General features: G+C 40.3%; 1 protein-coding gene across 2 annotated transcripts; it reads right to left on the minus strand.

Annotated features, from left to right (window-relative positions):
• Positions 1 to 1,566: 1,566 nt before the first annotated feature.
• SLC9B2 (solute carrier family 9 member B2) lies at positions 1,567 to 21,774 on the minus strand. Of its 2 annotated transcripts, XM_054825667.1 has the most exons (12): positions 21,618 to 21,774; positions 19,324 to 19,426; positions 17,545 to 17,728; positions 15,341 to 15,511; positions 12,573 to 12,715; positions 10,561 to 10,688; positions 9,503 to 9,678; positions 8,853 to 8,959; positions 7,551 to 7,700; positions 5,255 to 5,363; positions 4,913 to 5,049; positions 1,567 to 3,937 (listed from the first exon to the last, which is right to left on the minus strand). In XM_054825667.1, the coding sequence occupies exons 2-12, from the start codon at positions 19,414 to 19,416 to the stop codon at positions 3,698 to 3,700; spliced, it is 1,638 nt and encodes a 545-aa protein (XP_054681642.1). In that variant the 5' UTR covers positions 19,417 to 19,426; positions 21,618 to 21,774; the 3' UTR covers positions 1,567 to 3,697. The 2 variants fall into 2 exon arrangements, with proteins under 2 accessions (XP_054681642.1, XP_054681643.1); XM_054825668.1 differs by lacking the exons at positions 19,324 to 19,426; positions 21,618 to 21,774 and adding an exon at positions 18,295 to 18,397.
• Between the last annotated feature and the right edge of the window lie 1,504 nt (positions 21,775 to 23,278).

Genomic DNA, 23,278 nt, shown 5'->3' on the forward strand with positions numbered 1-23,278 from the left:
ACGACTCCCTGCTTCCAGATGGCCAATTTCTGTCTTTTCCCATATGCTGCCTGCTGTAACACTGCCCGCTGCTTGCTGCCAGGAACACGCTGTGCCATCAGACCCTTCTGCTGCAGAGGTTCTTGTGAACCTTCTGGAAATGCACACATGCACTGTGCTCAGTACGCTCCCACATTATTCCTGTGATTATGTCTGCATGACAGCAGGACTCGTCTGGTTATAGTTTACTGCACATTATGCTCTAATTTTATTTCCTGCAAATAAGAGACTAGCATGGCATAAAGATTTTATTGGCTTGAATTTATGCATTATTTATGAATGATTTCATGGTATTTTGTTAAAAGGGAGATGGTCTTAAGTGTCATTACTTCACCCACACAAATTGATAAAAAGTGAAATCTTATCTCTCAAAGTTAACTGCTATTTAAAATCAGCTGAAATTGTCATGGTATTTATTAAAAAAAACCAGTCTTTTAGGTTCCTAGCCCTGACATAACATTTCTTTTCATGACAAGATGCAAGTGTTTTGTTCCTTTCTGGAAGGCAAGGCAAGGAGTGTTATAAAGCATTAATGCTTTTCATTTTAGATCTGCAGGTCTGTATAATAGCTTTCCCGAGTCTTTTTGAAGATTTAATAAAAGCTGGGGGAAAGGGGTCTTGTGAGAAACATCCACATATGGTGGCGAGGAAAGGAAAATTGATTCCATTTCATTTAGATTAGCAAACAAGATGATCATTTTCATTGGTATAGCTATTCAAGCACTCAGAATGGTGGGAGTGATCTAATGAATAAATTGGGAGTGCACTGAGGTTAAGGGAACATGATAAATCCAATCTAGGAGATGCTGTTATGATGGTGAGCAAGTATGAGAGGCTATCACGAACATGGGCTGATGTTTGTCAGATGTTTGCTTGCATACTTATGGTTGTGTTCAAAGGGCTATAATCCTTACACATCACACTTTTGTTATTGAACAGACTAAATTTGGCACAGTGAACACTCCCTGCAGGAGGATTCTAGTTTTTATAAAACTTTATGAAAAAGCAAACCATATAAAGCTTCTACTCCTGTAAGTTTTACTCAAGTAGAAGTATTTTATAGACAGTCACTGATGAACTGAATACCCTTATCGATTAGGTTTACAGGTGTTACAAATTCCAAACACAATAACCTCTTATTAAAACTACTCCTACTTAAGTAACAGAGTGCCTCCATTAGCCATGCAAAGTAGGCAGAACGGGCTCAGAAGTCAATGGCTGACACAATAAGCATCAAGCACACACAGCACCCTAACCATTCAGCAGTGCGCAGTTTGAAAGCATCTTCCTTTCTGGTTAGGAGACAAATATGATCTGAACTAAAGATTGCACATTCCCCAAGGAAGCGGAAAGAACAGTAGTGTGTATAGTAAGAAAAATGTCAATGTACTTGACAGCTGTTAGGGGAAAACTTACCGAAGAATTTCCTGGTATTTTTAATCACTGGAATTGCTGGCTATGAACCTAAGTGTTTCTCAGGAAGCTTTCTTTTTGGCTTGGAGAGGAAGGCATATACAAAGGCATACATACTGAGTTGTAATTAATCTGTATACGGAGGCATACATGGACACTCTGCAAATCATACTGTTTCAGTTTTCTTTTAAAAGTATTTTTATACATTTTTGTGTTGCATATTAAAAGTGTAAAAGCTAAAATAGAATTGACTAATTCTTGCTTACTAATGCCAAAATATCTAGACATCAAATATATTCTATACAGTATCCTATAAAATGAGTTCGGTGAACTGTAGTGTAGAAATCTGCAGGAAGGCATTGTCCATCTCAGTTACAGGCACAATCTAACATCCTTACTAAAAAATAAAAAAATAAAACTTCTGGTTTCTGAGGGATGCTGTACTGACTCCACACCTCAGAATGGAGCTGGGAATGACCTGCTTGGAGCTAGTTGTAAAAAACATAGCAGAGTGAGAATGATTTGCTGATATCTGTTAATACTAAACCCTAACTGACAGCAAAGCTAAAGGTAAGAGCAGGATTTTGATCAACAGAGGAGGTTTACTCCTGACTTTAGGACAGTCAAGGAAAAGAGAAAGGAAACTCTTCTGGGAATGGGAAAATCAAATGTGAACTATATTGCAACTGACTGTGCAGTAGGCATCTATATTGAATAAAATGAAGAAAACCACATTTGAGCTTTTTGCTCCCCCTGGTGAAATGTTTTGGCAAGATATTCAACAGGACCACTGCCAATCATTATATCGTGATCCACAGCTGCACACAACTTGTGTTTCTGGAAAGACCCATGGGATCTGTGGGTACACGCTGAGGGTGCTAGCGCTGTGTCCTAAACACTGCTTCCTCGTGACACCTGCCTTCACAGCAGCCTTTCTGAAGGTAGGTGAGAATGAGGCTTCTTTCACTTTGTACCATCCCTCTCGGCACTGCATTTTCAAGGCTGTTCATTTGAAGTATGTTAAGTTTTCTGCATCAGTCAGAGGTCAAAAATGCCGTGGCAAATCCGAGAGGCCTCTCCAGTCAATCCAGCCAGCCACTTGGAAAAATGAGAACTAACTGGCTATATTTTTAGCAAATACCTGGTTTTCTTTGATGCAGTTACCCAAATGCAGATGTGAGAAGGACCTGATCATGACATTTTCCAGCCAGATAAGTATTAACTTAGGACAAAGCAACAGATCCCATCTGACCCATGAATCTTGATTTGAGAAGAGGTCTGCTGCCAAGTTCCCCAAAAGGAGCTGAGGAAGAAACAGACAACTCATTGCCACCTTGGCCTTGCCCTGTCAGCAAACCCACCTGATAAGCGCTCTCCCCTCTGTCCTGCAGTGGCCAGCACCAGAACATAGCCACTCTCAGTGGCTGAAGAGTTGGCTTTCCCTCCCTTGACATCATGTTGTGCAAAGGCTGAGGTACACAGCTGAAGCAGCAGCCATCCCAATCCCATACAACCCTCTCCCAGTTCTTACAGCCTCCACACAACTCTCATCCCACTTTCAAGCTCAGTCTTTTTTCCCACCAGCACCATGTGTATTACCACAGTCTGTGATGGACCCAACTGTCTCTTTCAGCACATAAGTACCACTTGCTGTTTCTTGCTACGACAAGAGCCGACAGTCCCTTGAAGGCACAAAGGTGTGTGAGAGCTGTGAGGAAGAACAGCCATAGGAAAAGGCAAGTTTTGGAACCCAAATAAGGAAGGAGAGGGAATCGCCAACCTGTGGCGGGACTTGTTCACTGTGTGTCAGCAGTCTCTTACTCAGAAGTTGCATTCTTTGAGCTGTTGAACTTGTCATCTCATGGCCCAGTTTCAACCATCAAGAAGTTATTCACATTAGTCTCCATTTTCTTCTGTTTATATTCCACCTCATGACTCCACTCCATGGCTGAACAATTCTGATCCTCTCCCTGGCCTCACACCCACACATTCCAACTAACTGTTGACTGCTAACTTCTCAGTGACTCACTGCCTGACCAGCATATTCACTGTATGTTCAGCTATTTCATCTCTTAAGGCACCATCAACACATAAAAACATTTTATAAAACTCCAGCAGGGCTGCTTTTCAAATAGCAGACATAACTGATACTTGTTTTGGTTTCCTCCAGAAACATTACAGACATGCTGTGTTTACTCAACAGAAGTGTAAGGGCTGAAGGACCATATTCCTGTAGATGTCTGTCTTATGAAGGTTCACAGGCCTCTGCCTCTTCTCTGACCTCAGCACTTTCCTCATCCTCCTTGGTATTTGTCTGAGCCTTCTGCAGAAGTCTGGGCCCTGCCAAGCCAATAACCAGGGCTCCAACTGGAGCAGTGATCAAGATAGCCAAGAAGGCTACTGTCAGTACATCCATTCCATACTTTTTCAGTTGCTCATCCTGATGACTTCTTGCTGTATCCAGGGCAAGGGAACCTATTGCAGCCTGCAGGAAAGAAAACATTGCTGAGATGGAGCAAGTAACCTTTAGCACTGAAAGAGGAAAAAGGGGACTAATCATCAGTCAAAACGTAACATAAATTTGATGGTTTTAGTGCGTTCAACCCATTTGTTTCTAGGCAGTACATAGAAAAGTAAACGTTATATTACACCGATGAGGACAATTTTCACTTGGCTATACTTTGAATTTCCTAAGCTAATGAGTTTGTCTGGATGGTTCCCTCCTGTGAAGAACATCACTTAGCTGCCATGTTATCCACATTTCCGGAGGATGTGTGATTCATGAAATGAGCCGGTATATTGTGTGTTGCAGCTGCTAAAATGCCACAGTTTGAGAATGCGTCCTGACAGCAGTCAACTAGTGGCAACCTCTGAAAATTTAGTTCACAAATTTTGCAATAATCCTTGCCTATTCTGATTATTAACTTTTGTTTGCAAGTAATCATGCTATTGAGGTGAAGTCTAAATGACTTAACGATCACTGAAATAAAGGAGCAGGAATGCAGCCAGCCTGAGGTTTTTTTTAGCAATATGGCTGTCAGGCTACCCCTTACCAAGATGACCACAAACTGAAAACTCATTCCAAGCCTCTGGTGTGACTGTCCCTGCAGACACTTCATGTGTAAGAGGGAAATGCTTTTACCTTTGTTTTGAGAGTTCTCAGAATGTAAAGGCACAATACTCTGAATAACTGAGAAAGAGTTAAACTTCCCATGATATATGTACAATTTGCTGTCATTAAGAGTACAACCCAGGATGCAAGCAAAACACCTTCACATAGAAGGCTCTCCATGCACTTTTCCAGCAGAGTTAGGACAGTTCAGAATATGAACTGTCCATATATTACACTCTGCTGTTATTGAGCCAGAACCTCTCCCCATTTACTGCTGTGCTAGTTACGAGGAGCTTTGCTAAGGACAGTAGATTTAGCCTGGAATGAAAGTGATTTTGGACTGCTTACCTGGACAGTGGCTTTGGGAATCCATGCCAATGAGACAAATACTTTCTCCTTGAAATTAAACCCAGCAAAACACACCATCAGGAACGTTGCTATGATTCGCACAACCAGGGCAATGCCTAATGTAGCAACGCAGAGCCCTGCAACAAAGACAAACACGTCTCAGTACTTTTGTGCATAGGTGACCGAGGTGAATAAGCCTCCTAAAACTGTAGCTTTACAGTGGGGTTAGTTTGGGGGGGGAGGGGGGGTTGGGTCAGCCGTAGTCTACTTTGCTTTAGATTTATTTACAGAGATTCTTTGGAAGCCAGTAATGAAAGCTGGATAATTAGTGAATGATCTTACCAACAGTTTCAGGCCTGAGAGACGTAACAGATACTTCTGCTCCAATTAAACCAAAAAGAAAAGGTTGAAAGATATTCCATGCAACTGCGACAATTTTTTCTACTTCCCTCTGCAATGAAAACAAAAACAGTGTGTAAATTCACAAAAATATGGCCAAGTAGACACAACATTTAATTAATCAAAGGATAACAGGAAAATGCATCATAAAGATTGTCCAGAATTGCTCCTCCTTCTCTGACCTAATACTAAAAGCTTAAGTCAGTTGCACCCATTTCTAAGGTCAGTGTGTCTAGCTCTGCTAGTAAATAAAGGCTTGCTGTCTCAAGAAGAGCAATAAAAATCACTGATGTTTGAACAGTAACAGAGCAGTTTGCAGACAAGAGGAAGAAAATAAAGCATAGTTGATTTTCAGTACTTAGGAAGACATAATTTGAACAGCATTGCCATTAAGTTTGTGAGCCTTTGAGAACTGCATGCTTAAATGTCTTCTTCCATTTGTATCTGAGCAGAGTCAGACCCTCAAAAGTTTCAGTCATGACCTAACTCTGCTTGCACTGCACTCAGTCAGAGACCTATCTCCATGTGAGCAGGAGCAAAGTTAGACTAAGTCTGAAATGCCATACTAGTAAAAAGTGTTGACCTTTCCAGTGTGATGTACTGTATAAGGGCAAAGCCAGCTTTTCTCTTTGTGTTTGAACTTTACACCTAACAATTTTCTTAAAACAACTGCTGCCAGGATAAACAGGAATCTTCCTCTTATGCTATGTGTACCTTTTCACGTATCTAATAGCAAGTCTTTTTTAATTAAGTGGGTTCTACAATAGCAAGTGAGCCTTCAGGCTGCAGTGTGTGAAAAATATAAGTGCAGTGCGCTATCACTTAATAATCAATCTAGGGCTTAGACATGTCCTGTCCTCGGTGTTCTCTCTGGGACAACTCTTGGAATTAAATGGTAGATGACTGTAATACAAAAACTTCTGTAACCTTGGAGAGAACGAGATGGAAATATACAGACTTCTAAAAATTTTTGTTATTGGTCTCATTTCTCCTTGTTATCTCACCCTTTTCTTTTTTGGAAAAAAATAAAATAATCCTCTTTACAGATGTTAGCATTATTTCAGTCCATTTACTGCCCATTTACTGTATACAGTATGCAGTCATCTCTGACTGTATCTGATAAAAAAGAGCTAAGGTGTTTGAAAACAACCCTGTTAAGGCCAAGAAGCATCATTTACTGATCAAAAGAATTTAAACTAAGCATTTCTACTCTTTTAAAGTCCTTCCTTCTGAAATGGTTTAAAAGCTTTTCAACAGAGAGCTTTATCAGTTGTAATGTCCTTAAGTAGATAAGTCCCAAGATAAGTTTTCCTTCTTTTAGAATTGGACAACAATGTAATACGTTAAATAGAAACCATGGCTTCTTTTTCATTGTTTTAACAAACCTTGAGGTCTTACTGAAGTCAGGGTCTAGATGGGGATAATAATATGGACTCTGCTATATCTGATCCCCTTTCCTTTCTCTTCTTTCCCCCTTCTCCTACTGCATGTCGCAAGGCTACAGCTGTGGAGAGAAAGATGCCCTCAAAATACTAAGTGCAGAAGGTATCAAACACATGAGGCAGTGAGACATTCCGAGGTACAGAAACGCAGCAGGGCAGCAACAGTAAGAGGAAGCAGGCTTAGTAGCTAAGAGAAAGTGACTAAAAATCAGTCTTTTGTGCAGTTTTTCTATGGTCTTATATCACCATGTATTGTGGGCACCCTGCTTTCTAATTTTTCCAGAATACACTGACTGGGATTTGGGAAAGATGAGAGGATGGTTAATTACTGTTTTCCATTTCATCCCCCAAAGCCACAGGGAACAAAACCTCACGGTATTCAGGCCATATGCACAACTGTATTTTGGACACCTATTTGTAAATCTTACCATAAAGTGACTGTGTAAGGTTACAGACACTCACAGAGCTGGGACATAGAGCTTTGGATTCCTAGTCAAGTACCTTGATAACTAAATCTCTTTTACATGGCTTAAGATGTCTAAGAAAAGCTTGTGAGCATTTCTCTGTCAGTATGTTAGGCTCTGTATTGCTATACATTCACATACATGGGAACTTTCTGTCATGCTAAATGTTAAAGTCATCCAAAATAAACATAGACTTTATTTTTTTTTTAATCCATACACGCGCTAAAGCTTCATAAACGCACCATTACCACTCCTAACATAAATTTAAACTCCTGTCAGGCTGTACATTCAGAGGAGTTTTGGTATGGTATGCTTCTTTATGTAAACATTCACCTTTTCGTCAGACCATCCCACACCTGCAACAAAAGCTAAGACTAATGTGCAGAGCCCTCCTGATCCAGGGAAGCCGAAGTAGATGCTGCCAAAAACAGCAAACATGGACAGCCCAAGTACAAAATATGATCTCTTCCATGCCAGAGATGCCTGCAGCCAAGGAGAAAGACAAACCAAAAAGTTAATTTATTTTAGAAATGGAGGAAAAAGGTTGCTTCTGTTAATTTTGAAAATAACAGTTTGAAAATAACCATTGCAAAAGAATCAAAGCTTTCAAGTGAGACTTGAACTACTCATTTGAGTTTGAGGGGTTTTTTTGGACATTAATTCCTAAAAATACTTAATTTTGGAAATTTAATATTTTCTTTCCTCGGCCCATCCAAAATCTTATTGCCAATAGGCTTTTTGTATCACAAGGAACATGATGCTCTATTCTAACAGTCCTGCTTCAACTCTTTGGTAACAGGATTTTCTACCTGTGCAGTCAAGTACTAGAACAGTTAATCCAAGGAGAGGTGAAATCCTTGCCACTAGATGTTTTTAAGGACAAGTCAAACAAATGTTTGCCAGGGACAGTCTAGTTTTATCTGATCCAGTCTCACAGCAGACAGTTACATCTCTGCCATTGCTCCCCATTTCTGTTTTTCTGTTTAGCTCCTGTATCACACTTCTTATGTTACTTAAGAAGAAAATTTGGTCCCACTGAGGGCAATACATGCTTTGCAAATTGACTTCAGTAGTCCAGAACACATCTACTTTCTTCCACAATTTTCTGTTCACTTAATCGCCCCTTGATAGTAAATTAATCTACCACTTTATGTAAGAATTTGTATTGAAAGTAACACATTCTGTTTAGCACTAATGATATGCCCAATCATGTAAAGCCTACAATCTGTCCACTTGTTTTTAATCTTAAGCCTACTGGAAACATCTTATAGAAGTAAACGTGTCGTACATCAATCTAACTGATGATTATTTTACTGTCTGAAATGGGTATCAGACCCCTTCTCCTTTACACGTGGACACTTCCACCACCTTCAATGAGAGCAGGATGGTGAGCTGGGTTCCAAACTCTGCATCAGGAAGGACTGTGAGATCATACATTGTTATCGTTGCAGAAAACAAGTAATCACCCAGGAAACACATCTTCACTTGATAGGCTTTGCAACCTGGAAGCTGTTAGCACTGTACGCAGCTTACCCCAAAAAAAGCTTCATGTGAAGCTTGGAAATGAATAACTTAACATCATCCCTTAGCAAAGAATCTCTGTTTTTATTATAAAAAGTTTTACTGGGTTTTTACCTGATCGTGGCTTGGGAAATATCGAACAAACATTCCCAGAATCCCCCCAGCTGCTATGCCAACAGCAACCTCCAGCACTCCACGGAGCACATTGTACAGAGTAGAGCCTATTTGGCAAAAGAGAAATGGGTTCAGTATGCCATACACAGACCATTCACAGACAAACCTCACTGTAGACCTATGAAGGTGATTCCAGGACAGCGTCTGCTTTAAATTACTTTGGGGCAAAGGGGTTCAGAAGGGAACCCATGGGCCTGAAAGAACTGGATAGCGCAACTTCCTCTCTCTGAAAGCTCATGCCAAGAAAGTGTGCCAGAGAAGCCTGAGAAAGAGCCACTGCGAGAACATTGCCATCCCCAGGGAAATTTGAAAGCACTTTATGTTGGGCATGCAGGGACCAGACTTGGCAGCTAAGCAAGCAGACAGGGAAAAAATATTCACTGAAAGTTGTTGTGATCCACAACTCAGAGCAGACAATGTTACACCAAGACTTGATCATGGGTAATTTACCTCTCAATATTCAAGTCCACACGTGAACTTTATAAGGAGATGTCATTAAGTTACAAACCAGTCAGTCATAACAGAGCACACATTCTTCAAAATATCACTGTTCATTCTGGATTTCACCACATAGAGATTAACCAGCATACCAGAAGAGAAAGCCATCCCAAGGCAAGTGTTGAAGCCTGTGATAGCCAGAATGTCATCAATGCTGCCAGCTGCCATTAGCAAAGTTGGGACACCTTTCTCCACCCCATATCCTCCAGCTTGTAAAATCAGCATTGAGGGAACCACCACAGCAGGAGAGACTGCACCTAGAACAAAACTGAAAACACATAGGTTCAGCTTCTCATAAAAAGATAGCACTGAACTAGAGAACTTTGAAATGTTCTGACTCCAATTCTTTTAAAGTGTAAACAAACAGACCTTTACATAAGGTATTTTCCTTACCTTTCCCTGCTAATTACAAGCAGGGATATTTCTATGCAGATTTGCAGCCATGTCTTGCTTCCCGCCCAACTCAATAGTATGAAAAAGTAAAGGGGTCCACAGACTGAGTCTACACTGCAGGCCAGTTATGTTCCCTGATATATGACTTGTATTGTCCCATTTAGGAACCCGGTCTAGGCAGGCTTATGACTCAGTAGCCCAGTACCTTCTCATAAAAATCAGTGTGTGGCAGAGAAGTTCATCTATCTTGCTCCACTTGCTTGGTCTGGACCAAGTCCACCGGTTTGGATAGAACTAGATGGAAAAGGTTTCTTCTTCAAGGATATTACTCCAGAATATAACATGCCATATCCTTATCCTTGACTTGTGACAGGAAGTCTGTCCTACCTGCATCTCTCCATGAGGTAATTCTGAATTCCAGCATGAAGATTCCCCAAATTGTGGTATCATTTTCTGTCCCTAAAAGCCCCCTGTGTCGTTTTTAAAGACTCAGGGATCGCACCACCCTTCTTCAAGTGCTCAGATCACAAACCCAGAAGAGTAATGATGCAAGTACTCCTCCACAGCCTGAAAACGTGACCTTTAAATTAGCCAGACATGAATGGTAAGTAAACAACCACAGGGGCTAAGCACAACTTCCTAACTGGCATTAAACTGAGGTCTCTGCTTGGCGCAGAGAACTAACTGCTCTTGGATCATTTAACTGTAGCATGAAAACAGGCACCTTTGTCATACAGGAGCAAAGACAGTATGTTACCCTAATATAAATCCCCATTGCCAGGGCAAATGCATGAATAAGTAGGCAAGAACAGCAGCCGTGCATGTTTCTGAGATGCACGGTCCAAAAGAAAGCCGCAAACAGACTGCTTTGAGCTTCTTAAGAGCCTGCAATATACAAACACATTCAGACATTAGTATCAGTACCCTTGGCTTTATAGAGAGAAAATACATTTACGATCTGATATGGTTTATTAAAAGGATGCCCTCTGAGCTGCAGTACAGGACAGCTTTACGTGGCCTAAGTCAGAGATAGGCTCAAGCACAACTGGATTTGGATATAAAATTCGAAGCGTGGCAGTGAAACCCACTGAATCTAGGTTCAACAACGTTCCTGCGTGTCACAGGAAGCAGCAGCAAAAAATTCCATTTGGCTTCTTGTGCAAAGCAAACCAAATGTGAGAGGCTGGACTAGCTGGGATCCATTTGAAAAGTGCACCATCAACACAGCTGACTTACCCACAGTTACTTGAGGTCATTTGCTCCATCCACAAATAATTTTCTATAATCCCACAAGTTGCACGAGCACTCCCCAAAAAATATCCGAAAATCCATGAACAAATAAGGAGAAGTTGTAAAACTACATCAACTTGGCACAGGGAGCCAAGCATCTCTTTCAGCTGTCTCTCATTTGATATCCAGAGCAGATTAAGTTCCATTTCCCCCAGCAACTTCCATTCAAAAATTTCACTAAAACAGAGTATTTACTTGTAACAGCTGCCTTTAATAGTCACAAACATGACTCTGCTAGGACAGGTCCCTAATTTTGACATGGGGGGTTGGAAATCAATGACTTGCACTTTTTACCAGCACAGTTTATCCCAGCATAATTAGGGTTGAGAATCACCAAAGCAACTGACATCTTTGTCTTCGCAGCTGCAATGACATGAGGAACAATTGTAACTGCATCAAAGCATTGCTACATAGAGCCCAAATGACAAATTCGATTGCCACATGGGAGAAAAATGAGTCAAACGTGAGGTTCCTTTGGCAAAAATAGTTGTCGTGGAATAGAAAGAAAAGCACTCTCACAGAACTGGGCATCCAAGCCGTGTGTAACAACACGTAGTCCATGTTCATGCAAGCTTCGATGTCTTGGAAAAAAGGATGATAGTAATCTAAGAAACCAGGCATTTTTCAAGAATGACAGAACCCTATTTTCCTAAATATCTGAAGCGTTGGCAACTCCCTAATTTTCATCTTGGTTAAGAAGAATCAGTTTAGTTGTTCTGAACTAGCTCTACTTGAACTAAGTTTTATATAAACTTTAAGCAGTCCCTTAAACTTAAATAGATAGGGGCCAATATGGTACAGCTTTAGTTCAAACAGCTGATTTTGATCGAGTCGCACCTTGCCTTCATTAATTTATGGAACATCACATTTCATAGCGTGCAGAGGAAGACTATTTTTTTGTTCACAGGAGAGTTATGTGAAGCATTGCTTCTGTAGTGCAGCAGGGCTCATCTTTGCAATTAATATATTTGCATTAAAATGGCAATGATTAAAAAAAAGAAGAAAAAAGAAGAGACATGCAAGTTTGGATTTTTTGGTTGGTTGTGGTTTTTTGATTGGTGTCACACAAGCAACATTCTCTTTCAAGGAGTGGGGATGCCTTCCATTACTTGTTTTAGTTTGTCAGTGTAAATAGACAGAGAGTTTGTCAGGGAGTGTAAACTCCTCCTGACAGACCATAATGGAGCACATGTCCTCAAGATGTTCTGCTCACAAAATTCAGGGTATTTCTTTAAGGCAAAGGGGAAAATAGTTCATAACATCAGTTTTCTTCAGGTATTTTCTGGATTGCTTGCCTACTCTACAAATCCAACTGCCAATATTAACATATGACTATACAACAGAAACTATGCTTTCTGTAACGCTCTAATTTGCAGATTCTCTAAGACTGAACAGTTAAATATTTTTAACAGAACCAATTATTCATTGTTTTTGTGGACCATTGTATAGTTTGCCTCACACAAATGGTTGGTGCCATACCTTTGGATCCAGGCCGAGTCCTGCTCGGGTCAAGATAATTGAAAGAGCAATATTCCTCAGTGCTGCAGACCAGTGTAGGTTTATCTGGACGATGTCACTAATGAATGGGGTATTTCGGATTAGGAAACCAGCAAGTAGCATCCCTTAAATGAAAGCAAATAAGCTCTTGTCAAATTATTTGCTTTTATTGCACTAAAAGCTTGCATAGAATTCTTAAAATAGACACCATTCTATGTATTTATGAGAGACAAAGAAACAATTCATGTTCTGAATTATTAGCCATGTTTTAATGATAGGGACTGAGGCATGGAAAGACAGAGACATGTTTAAAGCAATGAAAGTGGCCTAAGAACACACCAGGTCACCAGTGAATAAATCTGCAGGATGCTGACACGTAGTTTTAGTGTGAGTCAACAGAATTCAGCTTTGTTCAGCAGGTGCAGGTCATACTTACCATAAGCAGACACCTCTGTATCCTTAAAGATATTTTGCTCATTAGCTTGTTTCAACATGAAAAGAGGAAGATTGTCTAATATTGCGTATTTACCTCAGAGGTTGGAAATTGTTAAAAATCCTCTCAGGTGTAAGAAATGCAGATATCACAGGAACCGTAATGCTGAGTTCATTGGGAAATATCTAAAACAGCTAATCGTGGACTTAGACATTTTAAAATACTCTGGCAATATGACTCTTCTGCAAAGAGGGGAAAAAAGGAGGGAAAAAAAATCAGGAACTTGCTCTTATCCTCTATTTGAGCTACTTGCAAGATTGAACCTTGTGCAAAGATTAGCAAAATTGTCTAATCAGAGACTTCCTGCAAAGCTCGTGGAACTGTAGTTCTGAGAGGATACAGAAAAGTACTGGAAAGGGTGACTTTAAATACAGATCTGCAGAGATTCATTGTAGGTCCTGATACTCAAAGATGTATTTTTGTGGCATAATTTTGTATTAGCCATATTAAGAAATAGGAAAACAAAAGAGATAAAAAGAAAGCAAAGACTCTGCTTAGATTGGTCCCAGCTTGGTGTGAGCCTTGGCTGTGGACTTGATGTGTTCTGGGACATGCTAAACTTTCGGTCATTGTTCTTCCCACCACCTCCCAGAAAAAAACAGTGGCATAATTCATCTGTGGTACGTCATGACAGTTATATCAGGGTAGTGTAATGATCACATGCTCTTTGCAATGTGTGCTTCAGGTTCTAGTCATTAGAGCTACCCTGATCTAGAAATCTGCTTAAAGCAAAAAAAAAATCACCTCAAAGGATACCTCCACTGTTCTGCTCCATGTTGCCTGCTGCAGAAACCTCTCTACAACGTATACCTAAAATATACTATATGACTGTTTCCATAGCAATTTCACTCCTTTTTTCCTCAGAGACTCACTATAAGGTGCATAAGTGCTCACCCAGCCACATTATATTCAAAGACATTGTCTATCTCTTCTTCTGACTCAGATTTCTCCAGTTTTGCTCAAAGGCTGGGGATCTGAACAATTAACTCTGTCCTAAGCACCTCAAGACATGTGCTGTCATGTTTAAGTTTCTGTTGTTCAGTATTACCTGTCTGACAAACAGTTTCATGCTCAATTCATAACTTTTAGATACAGATGTAATTAAAAAAAAAAAAGGCAGAATCCAAACGGTCAGAAACTTTTTTTTTTAATGGAGTGTGTTTACTCAGAAAGGGCAGACTCCCTGTGTGTTACATTCTCTGTTCCTATTAGTGTAGGCATGCATGCTATATGCAAAACACCCCTCCCTCTCATTTGAATTTCTTCTCGCTCGTGAAGCTAAGCGGTGCAAGAACACGCATGCTGTACGTGAAACTATCTAGCCCTTCTGTAAGTAGTGCTACTGTGTGAGGCACACCACCAGCTGTACAGGTTACAAAATCACATCTGTGCACTACAGGCAGGTATTTGAGCCCACTCTGCCACAAAGTTTTACTGTCTGTCAAGGGCTTTACTCATTTATGCACTAAGCATAGTAAGGGAGCAGTATACAGCCACTGAGCAGAACCATGAGCTTCATTTTTAAGCGTCATCGACATCACAATATTGTACTGATCTAACCAAAACCTCCTCTAGGAAAGAAGTCTAAAAAGGTTCTGATGATGTAAAAATTAATGGCATTTTCATCTCCCATTTTATTTTACATTAAAATGCAAAACAGAAACAAGATGTTGATATGAAAAACAATGTTGTGATTGATTCAAAATAACTCTCTTCAGAAGAATTATTCCTTGTGGTGAATTTATTTTCTCACATTTCAGGTATCTTGAGATAAAGGAAGGAAAAGAAAGAAATTTTGATTACCACTAGTAGGGAATTCTTGTAGCGTTCTCTTTGGAAAATATTTTCATTGTGCGAGATGTGCATGAAACAGCTCAGCAATAATTTCCTTATGAATTAGTTATTCTACAGTAACAGGAAGTCTGGATTAAGACTCCTGTTTAGTGATATTAAACCCAAATTTTAAGTAACTGTGACAGAGGAGACTGAAGGACAATAACCTTTGAATCTGTAGATATACAGTTCTCTGGCCCCCAAAGAATTAAGAGCCTCAGGAGCATACAGGCTATTTCACTTGAACCAGTTTGAGGAATTTTGTACCTTCTTGGAAAGGACCAGGTAAAAGTCACTTGGGAAAGCTACAGATTTTGAGTGTGATGCAGTTTGTTCCCAGTCCAAACATATCTAGCATGCAGATATTACTTGACAGTGTAAACATCACAGCTATGCAAGAAAAAAAGAAGGAAGGATATCTTACCCAGAAGAGCAGGGAGAGGGGGTAGCGTTCGTATTTTAATGAATCCAAAAATTTTACCTCCGATGACAGCAAAAAAATAAAGAAACAGAATTCCAAACAGGTTTCCACCTGGGAGACACTCAGTCCCAGTGATGGACCAAACCACAGCCCAAACCAGGGCCACGATTGCAACTGGAACAAAATAAGAAATATTCATATTTAATCATCTCTCAGGGACAACTTTGTTTACTATTAAATCGCATTTGGTTTTCTACTAAGAAAAAAAAGTACCACAACTTTCAAAAATAAAATCACTTACCTTAGAAATTAGTTTAATCATAACAATGTGTTTGTGTCATGGTTTAACCCATTTGGCAGTGAAAACGACAACACAGCCGTTTGCTCACTCTGCCCCCCCCCCAATGGGATAGGGAAGAGAATCCCAAAGAAAAAAAAAAGGTAGAACTTGTAGGTTGAGATAAAGACAGTTTAATAGGACAGAAAATGAAGATGATGATAATAATAATTATGATGATGATAAAGGAATATACAAAACAAGTGATGCACAGCACAATTGCTCACCACCTGAAGCCAATGCTCAGCTAGTTCCTGAGCCACATCGCCTCCCAGCCAACCCCCCAGTTATATGTTGAGCATGATGTCATATGGTATGGAACATCCCTTTCGCCAATTTGGGTCAACTGTCCTGGCTGCGTCCTCTCCCAACTTCTTGGGCACCTCCCACATTCTCGTTGGCAGGCCAGTATGAGAAGCTGAAAAGCCCTTGACTGCTTGGCAACAACTAAAATATTAGTGTTATCAACATACTCTCATCCTGAATCTGAAACACAGCATTATACCAGCTGCTAGGAAGAAAATTAACTCTTATCTCGCCTGAAATCAGGACAGTTTAATCTTTGATGCTCCCTAATAGGATGTTCTGATATTATAGATGCTAAGATACTTTAAAAAATGGTAACAGGCACATCATTAGGGACCAAAAGGTACTGAGTGAGCCTTGGGCCACTGCGGAAAGCACTTGACAGGCCCCACACTTAAAGCAAAGACTTTCACTGCCTTATCTTGCGTTTGCTTATCTTCGTTCAGCTACTTCAGAACTGCAATAAGAAGCTGCTGCTGTACAACCTGGTATATCTTTGAGCTAATGACTGCAGCTCCAGTCTAATTCTTAAAAGAATTTCAGTATCATTTTTTGGCTGGATATGCTTGTGCAATTCTTTGCTATCCCTAGGGGGAAGTGGAAACAAAAGAAAATTAAAAAAAATCAGAGAAGGTCATGTCTCTGGACAGCCTGAAGTAATACAGATACTTCCCTTGATACAGCAAAGAGGGATAATAGACAGGAAAAAAAAATCCTGAAAAATATTATGAGAACATGAAGGGAAAATATTGTAAAATATGTGAAAATATTGTACTCTTTCCACGTTCCCAAATCTGTCCCTACAGTTATCCAACAAGAACAGACATACATAGATATAAAAGCAGAAGGCTGAAGGAGAGGAAAAAATGTGTTGAATAAATCCCCTTCTCATCATCATAAGAACATGCATTGCATTTTCAGACTGGATTTTTGTTAGTCTTATTTAAGGGTGATGGGTAGCAAAGGGAAGACCAGTAGATACATAAAAGCCTAAGAATCCCAAGTGAGAGAGAATGGGGGCTGTGGAAGCATCTTTTGTTCGGAAAAGACTGAAATAACTGGTTAGCCAGGCATTCTCTTCTGCGAGCCTTCAGTGCAGGGCAAATCTTAAACAGAACAGGTCGGTTCGCCTTATAGTGAGGATTCTCAGCTTTTGTTAAAAAACAAAAAAAAGGATCACTGCAAAGTCTCACTATTTGTTGCCTTAATTCAACGAAAAGCCATCCAGCATGCCAAAAATGCCACTCTCTCACACCAAAACGAGCTATCAAGACAAGAATCAGGAGGTCTTTCTTCTGATGAAAACAATTTGCGATGCAAAAACGTACCTGCCACGTTAAACACAGAAGAGAGGGTGCGGGCACAAAAACTATACATTGAAATCTTTGTTTCACGTAATTGTTTTTTTCTGCTAAAACATTGAAACAAAAGTGTGATGTGTCAAACATAGCTACTTCCCTTCATTATTTTCAAGGACAATGGATAGATATCACCACACCCACAGAAACAAAGTTACTTCATTTAACATTTCTCAGTTTAATTAAACTCAATCTTTTTTACATACCATTTGTCACTGTTCGGGCCAGTAAACCCTGAGGAGGACAAGTAAATGTTTGCCTCCATGTTCTTGCAGGTATTGAAGACCCTGCTGTTGGTTCCGGAGGTTGCTGAGCACAGTGATTCAAGAGAGCAGTTTCTTCTGTTTGTATATTCCCATCAGTACCTTTGGCATCTACCGGTGGTCCCTCCTGAATGAAGACAGTAAGACTCTCTCAGAAGTGGCAGTGGATACATTCGAAGTAGCATACGAGACCTGAAATCAGCTGTGATGCACTAGATCCACCCTGTCTACAGACAACTACATTAACTACACAATCACCATAGGAATGGTCCAGCTTTGTACTATGTTTGGGATTTTTAGTTATGCGTTTGTTTTTGCATGGCACAGAGAACTGTATACTGGAAAATGCAGGACATTTGCCTTTTTATCTGCAACTGACAGGACTCCTGTCCCAATATAAATAGCACCTGTTCAGCAACAATATCTGCATATTTGATGAAGAGCCAACATTAACAGGCCAGGTTCAGCTTATCTTGTATACGAGCTAAATACTTATCGATATTTTCTACAGTTTGCTAGGGTTCTGCTTCCAGATTGGATTCCACAATACAGTTAATGATTAGCGTCATTCCAGTGAGACAGTGTCTTTAACACCTAAAAAACTTCTGTTGCAAAACCAAAACAACAAAACCCACTTGTGATTATACAAAGATGAAAGAAACAGATCAGCTGGCCAATGCAAGCATTACTCACGTGATCCATTGCTGGAAGGCTCAAGCTGGTAAATCAAGACAGAGATGGAGGAATACTACTCTGGGAGTTATTTCCTTGAAGAATGGTTCCTTGAAGCTGTTCTCTTATACTGATTCATCTACTTATCCATATTCATAGCCAAAGCAATTTTTTACCATTTTTGGCTATGTGTCTCACTTCATTTTAGGGTCCTTATTTTTGAGAAGTTAATCATCTACCTCCCCTTATGATTATTCACCTTCACGTCAGCTCATTGTCACAGCATGGACATGGAATTCTTGCCTATACTGTGGTTTGGCTGTCCTCCAGTAATAGCTCCACATTTCCCATTATTTTTCTGTCTCATATCTCTCTCTCTATATATATATATAGAGAGATATAAATATATATATCTCTTTTACTCAGAGTCACAGTTGGAACACAAATCTCATGAGCTTTCAGCATGGAGTTGCTTGGTTATCTACCCTGTGATTCTGTGATCACCAGCTGCCCGTGCATATAAAGATATGCCATACAGTACTTATCTTTACAGTCGATATTATATGTTTACTCTAAAGTGCATTTTATATTAAAAATTTTATTCTTACTTGCATTAACTGCAAGTCTTTTTTAAGGCCATGGAAGTCAACATTAGAAATACGCACAGGGAAGTTTAAAGTTGTGGGGTTATTTATTTTTGTCAAATAAAAAAAGGGAAGAGATGCATGAATAACTTTCAGCAAGTGGACAGATAGGCACAATTTGAAAGCAAAGAAGCAATCTTAAGTCCACTTGATTCTTTTCCATAGCTAATCATTATGCTGATACATTTTCCACTTCAAGCTGAAATTGCAACCACTGATTTCCAGCAATCCAACATACCACAGACTTTTAAAAACTGAACAGTTATTAATTGTAAGAAGTTCCCACTAAGGAGATTTCTCTTTGTATTCCCTTCAGATGTAGGGATTTTAATGGATGTAGGAAGAAAAAGGAAAGGAAAAGGAGGGTTCCCCTCACTAAAACTACATTGAGATCCTAATTTATTACCTCACTTTTCTCATGCATGGGAATCATGCCATTTCTCTCACATACTGATGGCTCAGAATCTCCATTGTCATTTACAATATCCTCCTTTACCATTGATGCAAACCTAAAGAAAGTAATAAAGGTAGAAAAGTTAGAGAGGAGCAAATAATGTTACTTTCCTGATGCAAGACTTCTCAGTGATGTTGTTTTCTCCCCCACAGATCAGATGAAAACTCTCCCAGTTTGGAAGTAAATGGTTTTGCATGCCCATGTATGCTGTATGAAAGACACAGTCTAACAGAAGAACAGTATTAAGCTTACAAAGTCAAGCACTAAAAGTACAAAACAAAACAAAAAATATATAAGTTTTAGAAACATGGTGATCTCTGCTAGCCTGTTATCTCCTCCTTAAAAATACTGCTGTAATATATACATACATATATATTTGTTCCTCCTATTGGCACAAGATAAAGGTTATTTGCTGTCAACACCACTTACCAGGACCATTAGTTCTGAAAGTGTCACAGGGCCTGTGTGCATGGCAGTGCAAGTGACCATTTCATAAAGCTAAGAACAACACCCATAGTTTCTAAAGCATATACATGAGGGGATGCTTTTTCTCTAACTTAAACCTGACTGGATCCAGCTTGATTTTCAGAGGAATTTTCCAGAACACAGTTCTGTTAGACATCCTTATTCACACATTGACTGAATATCTAAGAAACAGAAGATGCCTGTTTGAATAAAGATCAGGAGTATGCACAACTTGTGCTCTATATTCAGGTGAGCCTGACAAAACATGGCTCTTCTTTACTACTCATAGCCCACAGAGATAATTCTCAGAGTGGGAAATAAGGTCCAAGTTGCTTGTGGGTAATTGTCACTGTATTTACTCCATGTAACTGGTCCACTTGTTCCATAGATGCTAAGGCTTGCCAGTGTTGTTCTCTGTTACAGCAAAAGCGTGCATATATTCTCCACCAACTATATTTTAGTGCTAACAGCATTTTCTTGAAGCCTTTTACATTGCTCTGGCCATATAAAACACCACTCAAGCTGAGCCAAAACTTCTGAGCCAAGGAACTCCTTCCTTGCTAGATTGCTGGAAGCAAGTCAGAGCTGATTCTCACAATTATCAAGCCTTCAGTTTATAAAGATACGTTTGATATTTGGGAGTGATTGATGCCATAAGCAAAGACAGGGGCTATTGTAACACCTGGGTGGTTTTGTTTGATCTATTCTGATATGAAACTGGCTTAAGACATGGCCAAGGCATAGAGAAAAAATACAGAACCATAGGCAAACATTTTAATGCGTTCTAAGGTAATAGTTTTGCTTTCTTTTTAAATGTAAAATGTTGATTTACTCAAATTCCAGTACTTTTCTATATCTTTAATTACTACTCATGGAACCAAATAGTTGTGGTCTCAAAGTTGGGTTTTTTTTAAATGAAATAAGTGATTGGATGTTCTGCTTAGCAGGAATGGTTTCAAGGTGTGAAGAGAGAGTCTGATAGTGGACACACTGTCCTTACCTGTTTTGTGACAGGTCTTCATACTGTCGAGTTCTTGAGATAACACTACTTTCAAGCAACAACCAGCTGGCTTAATGAGACCAAAGTGAGTAGTTAGTTTACTCACATCAGGGTGGGATTTTTTTGGATTCATGGGGTTGGTTTGTTTTGTGGTTGGGGTTTTTTTTTTTTTCCTTTTTTTTTTTTTTTAAAACTTTACCTCCTCCACAAACAAAATCAGCAATTGAGAAATCATGGAGCAGAATTCATACCACAGGGTTAGGGCCTGTACCATGGAAACCAGCCAGTAACAGACTTATTTCAGTACCTCCCTGCAAAATCTACTTTCCTATTTTGAAACAAGAAAGGGGTTTTTTTTTATAGCTTTTTATTAGATCCTCTCATTTGACTTGATTTTAATTGGTAGGGAGGAGGAAAGAGAGGGAGAGCTGAACCGGAGATGAGTGACAGGGGCAGCGTACCCATGCCTGTATTATTAGCTGTATTGCCCCGGTGACTGTCAACGTTCTGTTTTGCGCAGACACAGGACAGAAAGGAGTATAAATAAAATACTACAACCACCGCCGCAGCAACGAACATTCAGAATAAAACAAAACAAAAAACCAACAACCCAAAGCACGCATCACCAGACGTAAATAAACCCTGATGCAACCTCCTTCCCCGCCTCCCCCAGCAGCTTCCTGCCGGCAAATGCCGCTAAGAGCCCTCCGCCTTAGCTCTCCTGCCGCCTCCAGCCTCAGGGGAGGGAGATTCCAACAAGGCAGGGGGGCAGAAAACTTACCTGGGGAATGGCAGGGATCAGAGACAAGGAACCGCTACCTGCGCAGCCTCTCCCGCCCGGCCAGTCCCTCAGCAGGGAGAAGGGGAGGCGATAATCCACTCCCGGCAAGCAGCAACAGCTCTCTGCCAGCCCTGGCTGCTCCTCCCCCGGTGTTGGCGCTGGTGCCACACAGAGTCCCTCCTCGAAAGTCACAGCTTCTCTAGACCAGCAGCGAAAGCCTCAGTCTGGAGCTCGGGAAGACCGAGAGGGATTCCCGGATACCTTCCCACCTCTTGGCGCGGTGAATGGGTCACTGCCGGGCAGAGGCGGCAGACAAGGGGTGATTATATCGGAGCTGTCAAACAGGCGTCACGCTGGTTTGAGCAACGGACCACCCCTGAGCCCACGGCACCCAGGAGGGTGACGATTTGTGTCTCTCACACCCAGCCCTCCACTTCCCATGTCATTTCATTGTAACGGGTACACATTAAAAAAGTTGCTTTCTACACCTCCTTTCCCGTGGCTGTGGGAAGGGACATGGGGAAGCTACACGATCCTCTCCCAGACCGCAGCACAGCAGTTGGATGTCAGGTGCAAAGAAAGGATAAGGATCTCTAGCCGATTTGGCTCTGGATGGATGCAGAAGAACTGCACTGGGGCAGGCAAAAGAAATGTGTGTATTTGTGGTGTTGCCATCAACATATTTTGACTTCTTGAAGGATCAAGTGTGCCCACCTCATCTGTAAGTGCACACGAGGGAACGAGACAGACCTCCTCTCTCAACCTCGTTTTGCAAACTACACTTGGGTACATGTGAAGGCAGATTCAAATGCTCCTAGAATTAAGCAGACTACAAATCTGAGAGAAAAAGTGCAAGAAACAGAATTACCCAGTTCCATGGAAACAGACCAGGGAATTAAAAGGTCACAAGAGCATTAAGAATTCTCCTTGAATAATTTCAGCTGAAAAACTCCTAGACATTAGAGCACATTTCAAAGTTGTGGCTATTAACACACCCATGAAAAGCATTGCTAATAAGGCAAGAGACAGCAATCTCCACTTTTTTTTTTTTTGTTGGTTTTTTTGGTTCGCCAGCTTCTCAGACTACCACTGAAAAAAATCCATCTCTCTGTGCTTTTAGTGCAACATAAAAAGCAGAGGGCATCCAATTTTCTTGCAGGAGTGCTTTGACAAAAAAAACCATTTGAGCAGTATCTGTATATTACAATCACCAGTGAGCTTAGAAATGCTAACTAATAAAGTTCAATATGCAATATGTATAATAATTTTCTTTCAGACTCTTAACTATACTTCCAGAATACACAGTGCAAGTTTCCCGTGTTACTGCAGTGGGGAGATTCTCTTTTCAAGGTAAGCCTTCTAAACCTGCTACAAAGGAAGGACTTTGGCCTTCATATTAAACTCTGAAAGCACTGAAAAGGTATCCTGCCAGTCTGAACTTTTAACATTTGAATTTATGCCAGTGAACATTGGTGGAGCCGTTTTGGATAACTTTGGATTTCTGCATCAACTTGATCCTGCTTGGCTGCCAAGGTCACTTTATTGAAATAGTAGATACTCAAAACCCCCCTAAAATAAACTGCACAAGATCAGAATGCTCCAACCATGATTAAAGGTAAAAGTTAAACCTGTAGTAAGCCTGAGGAAGCCAAAAACCACAA

This window comes from Grus americana, chromosome 4, assembly GCF_028858705.1.
Source record: "Grus americana isolate bGruAme1 chromosome 4, bGruAme1.mat, whole genome shotgun sequence".
In the NCBI taxonomy this organism is placed as follows: Eukaryota; Metazoa; Chordata; class Aves; order Gruiformes; family Gruidae; genus Grus; species Grus americana.

Coding starts and splice junctions, on each gene's coding strand:
- SLC9B2 (XM_054825667.1), bottom strand. CDS start 19,416: ATGGTAAAGGAGGATATTGTAAATGACAATGGAGATTCTGAGCCATCA. Junction 15,512..17,544: donor GGCCCGAACAGTGACAAATG/GTATGTAAAAAA, acceptor ATTTTGTTCCAG/TTGCAATCGTGGCCCTGGTT. Junction 3,938..4,912: donor TTCCCAAAGCCACTGTCCAG/GTAAGCAGTCCA, acceptor TCTTTCCTGCAG/GCTGCAATAGGTTCCCTTGC.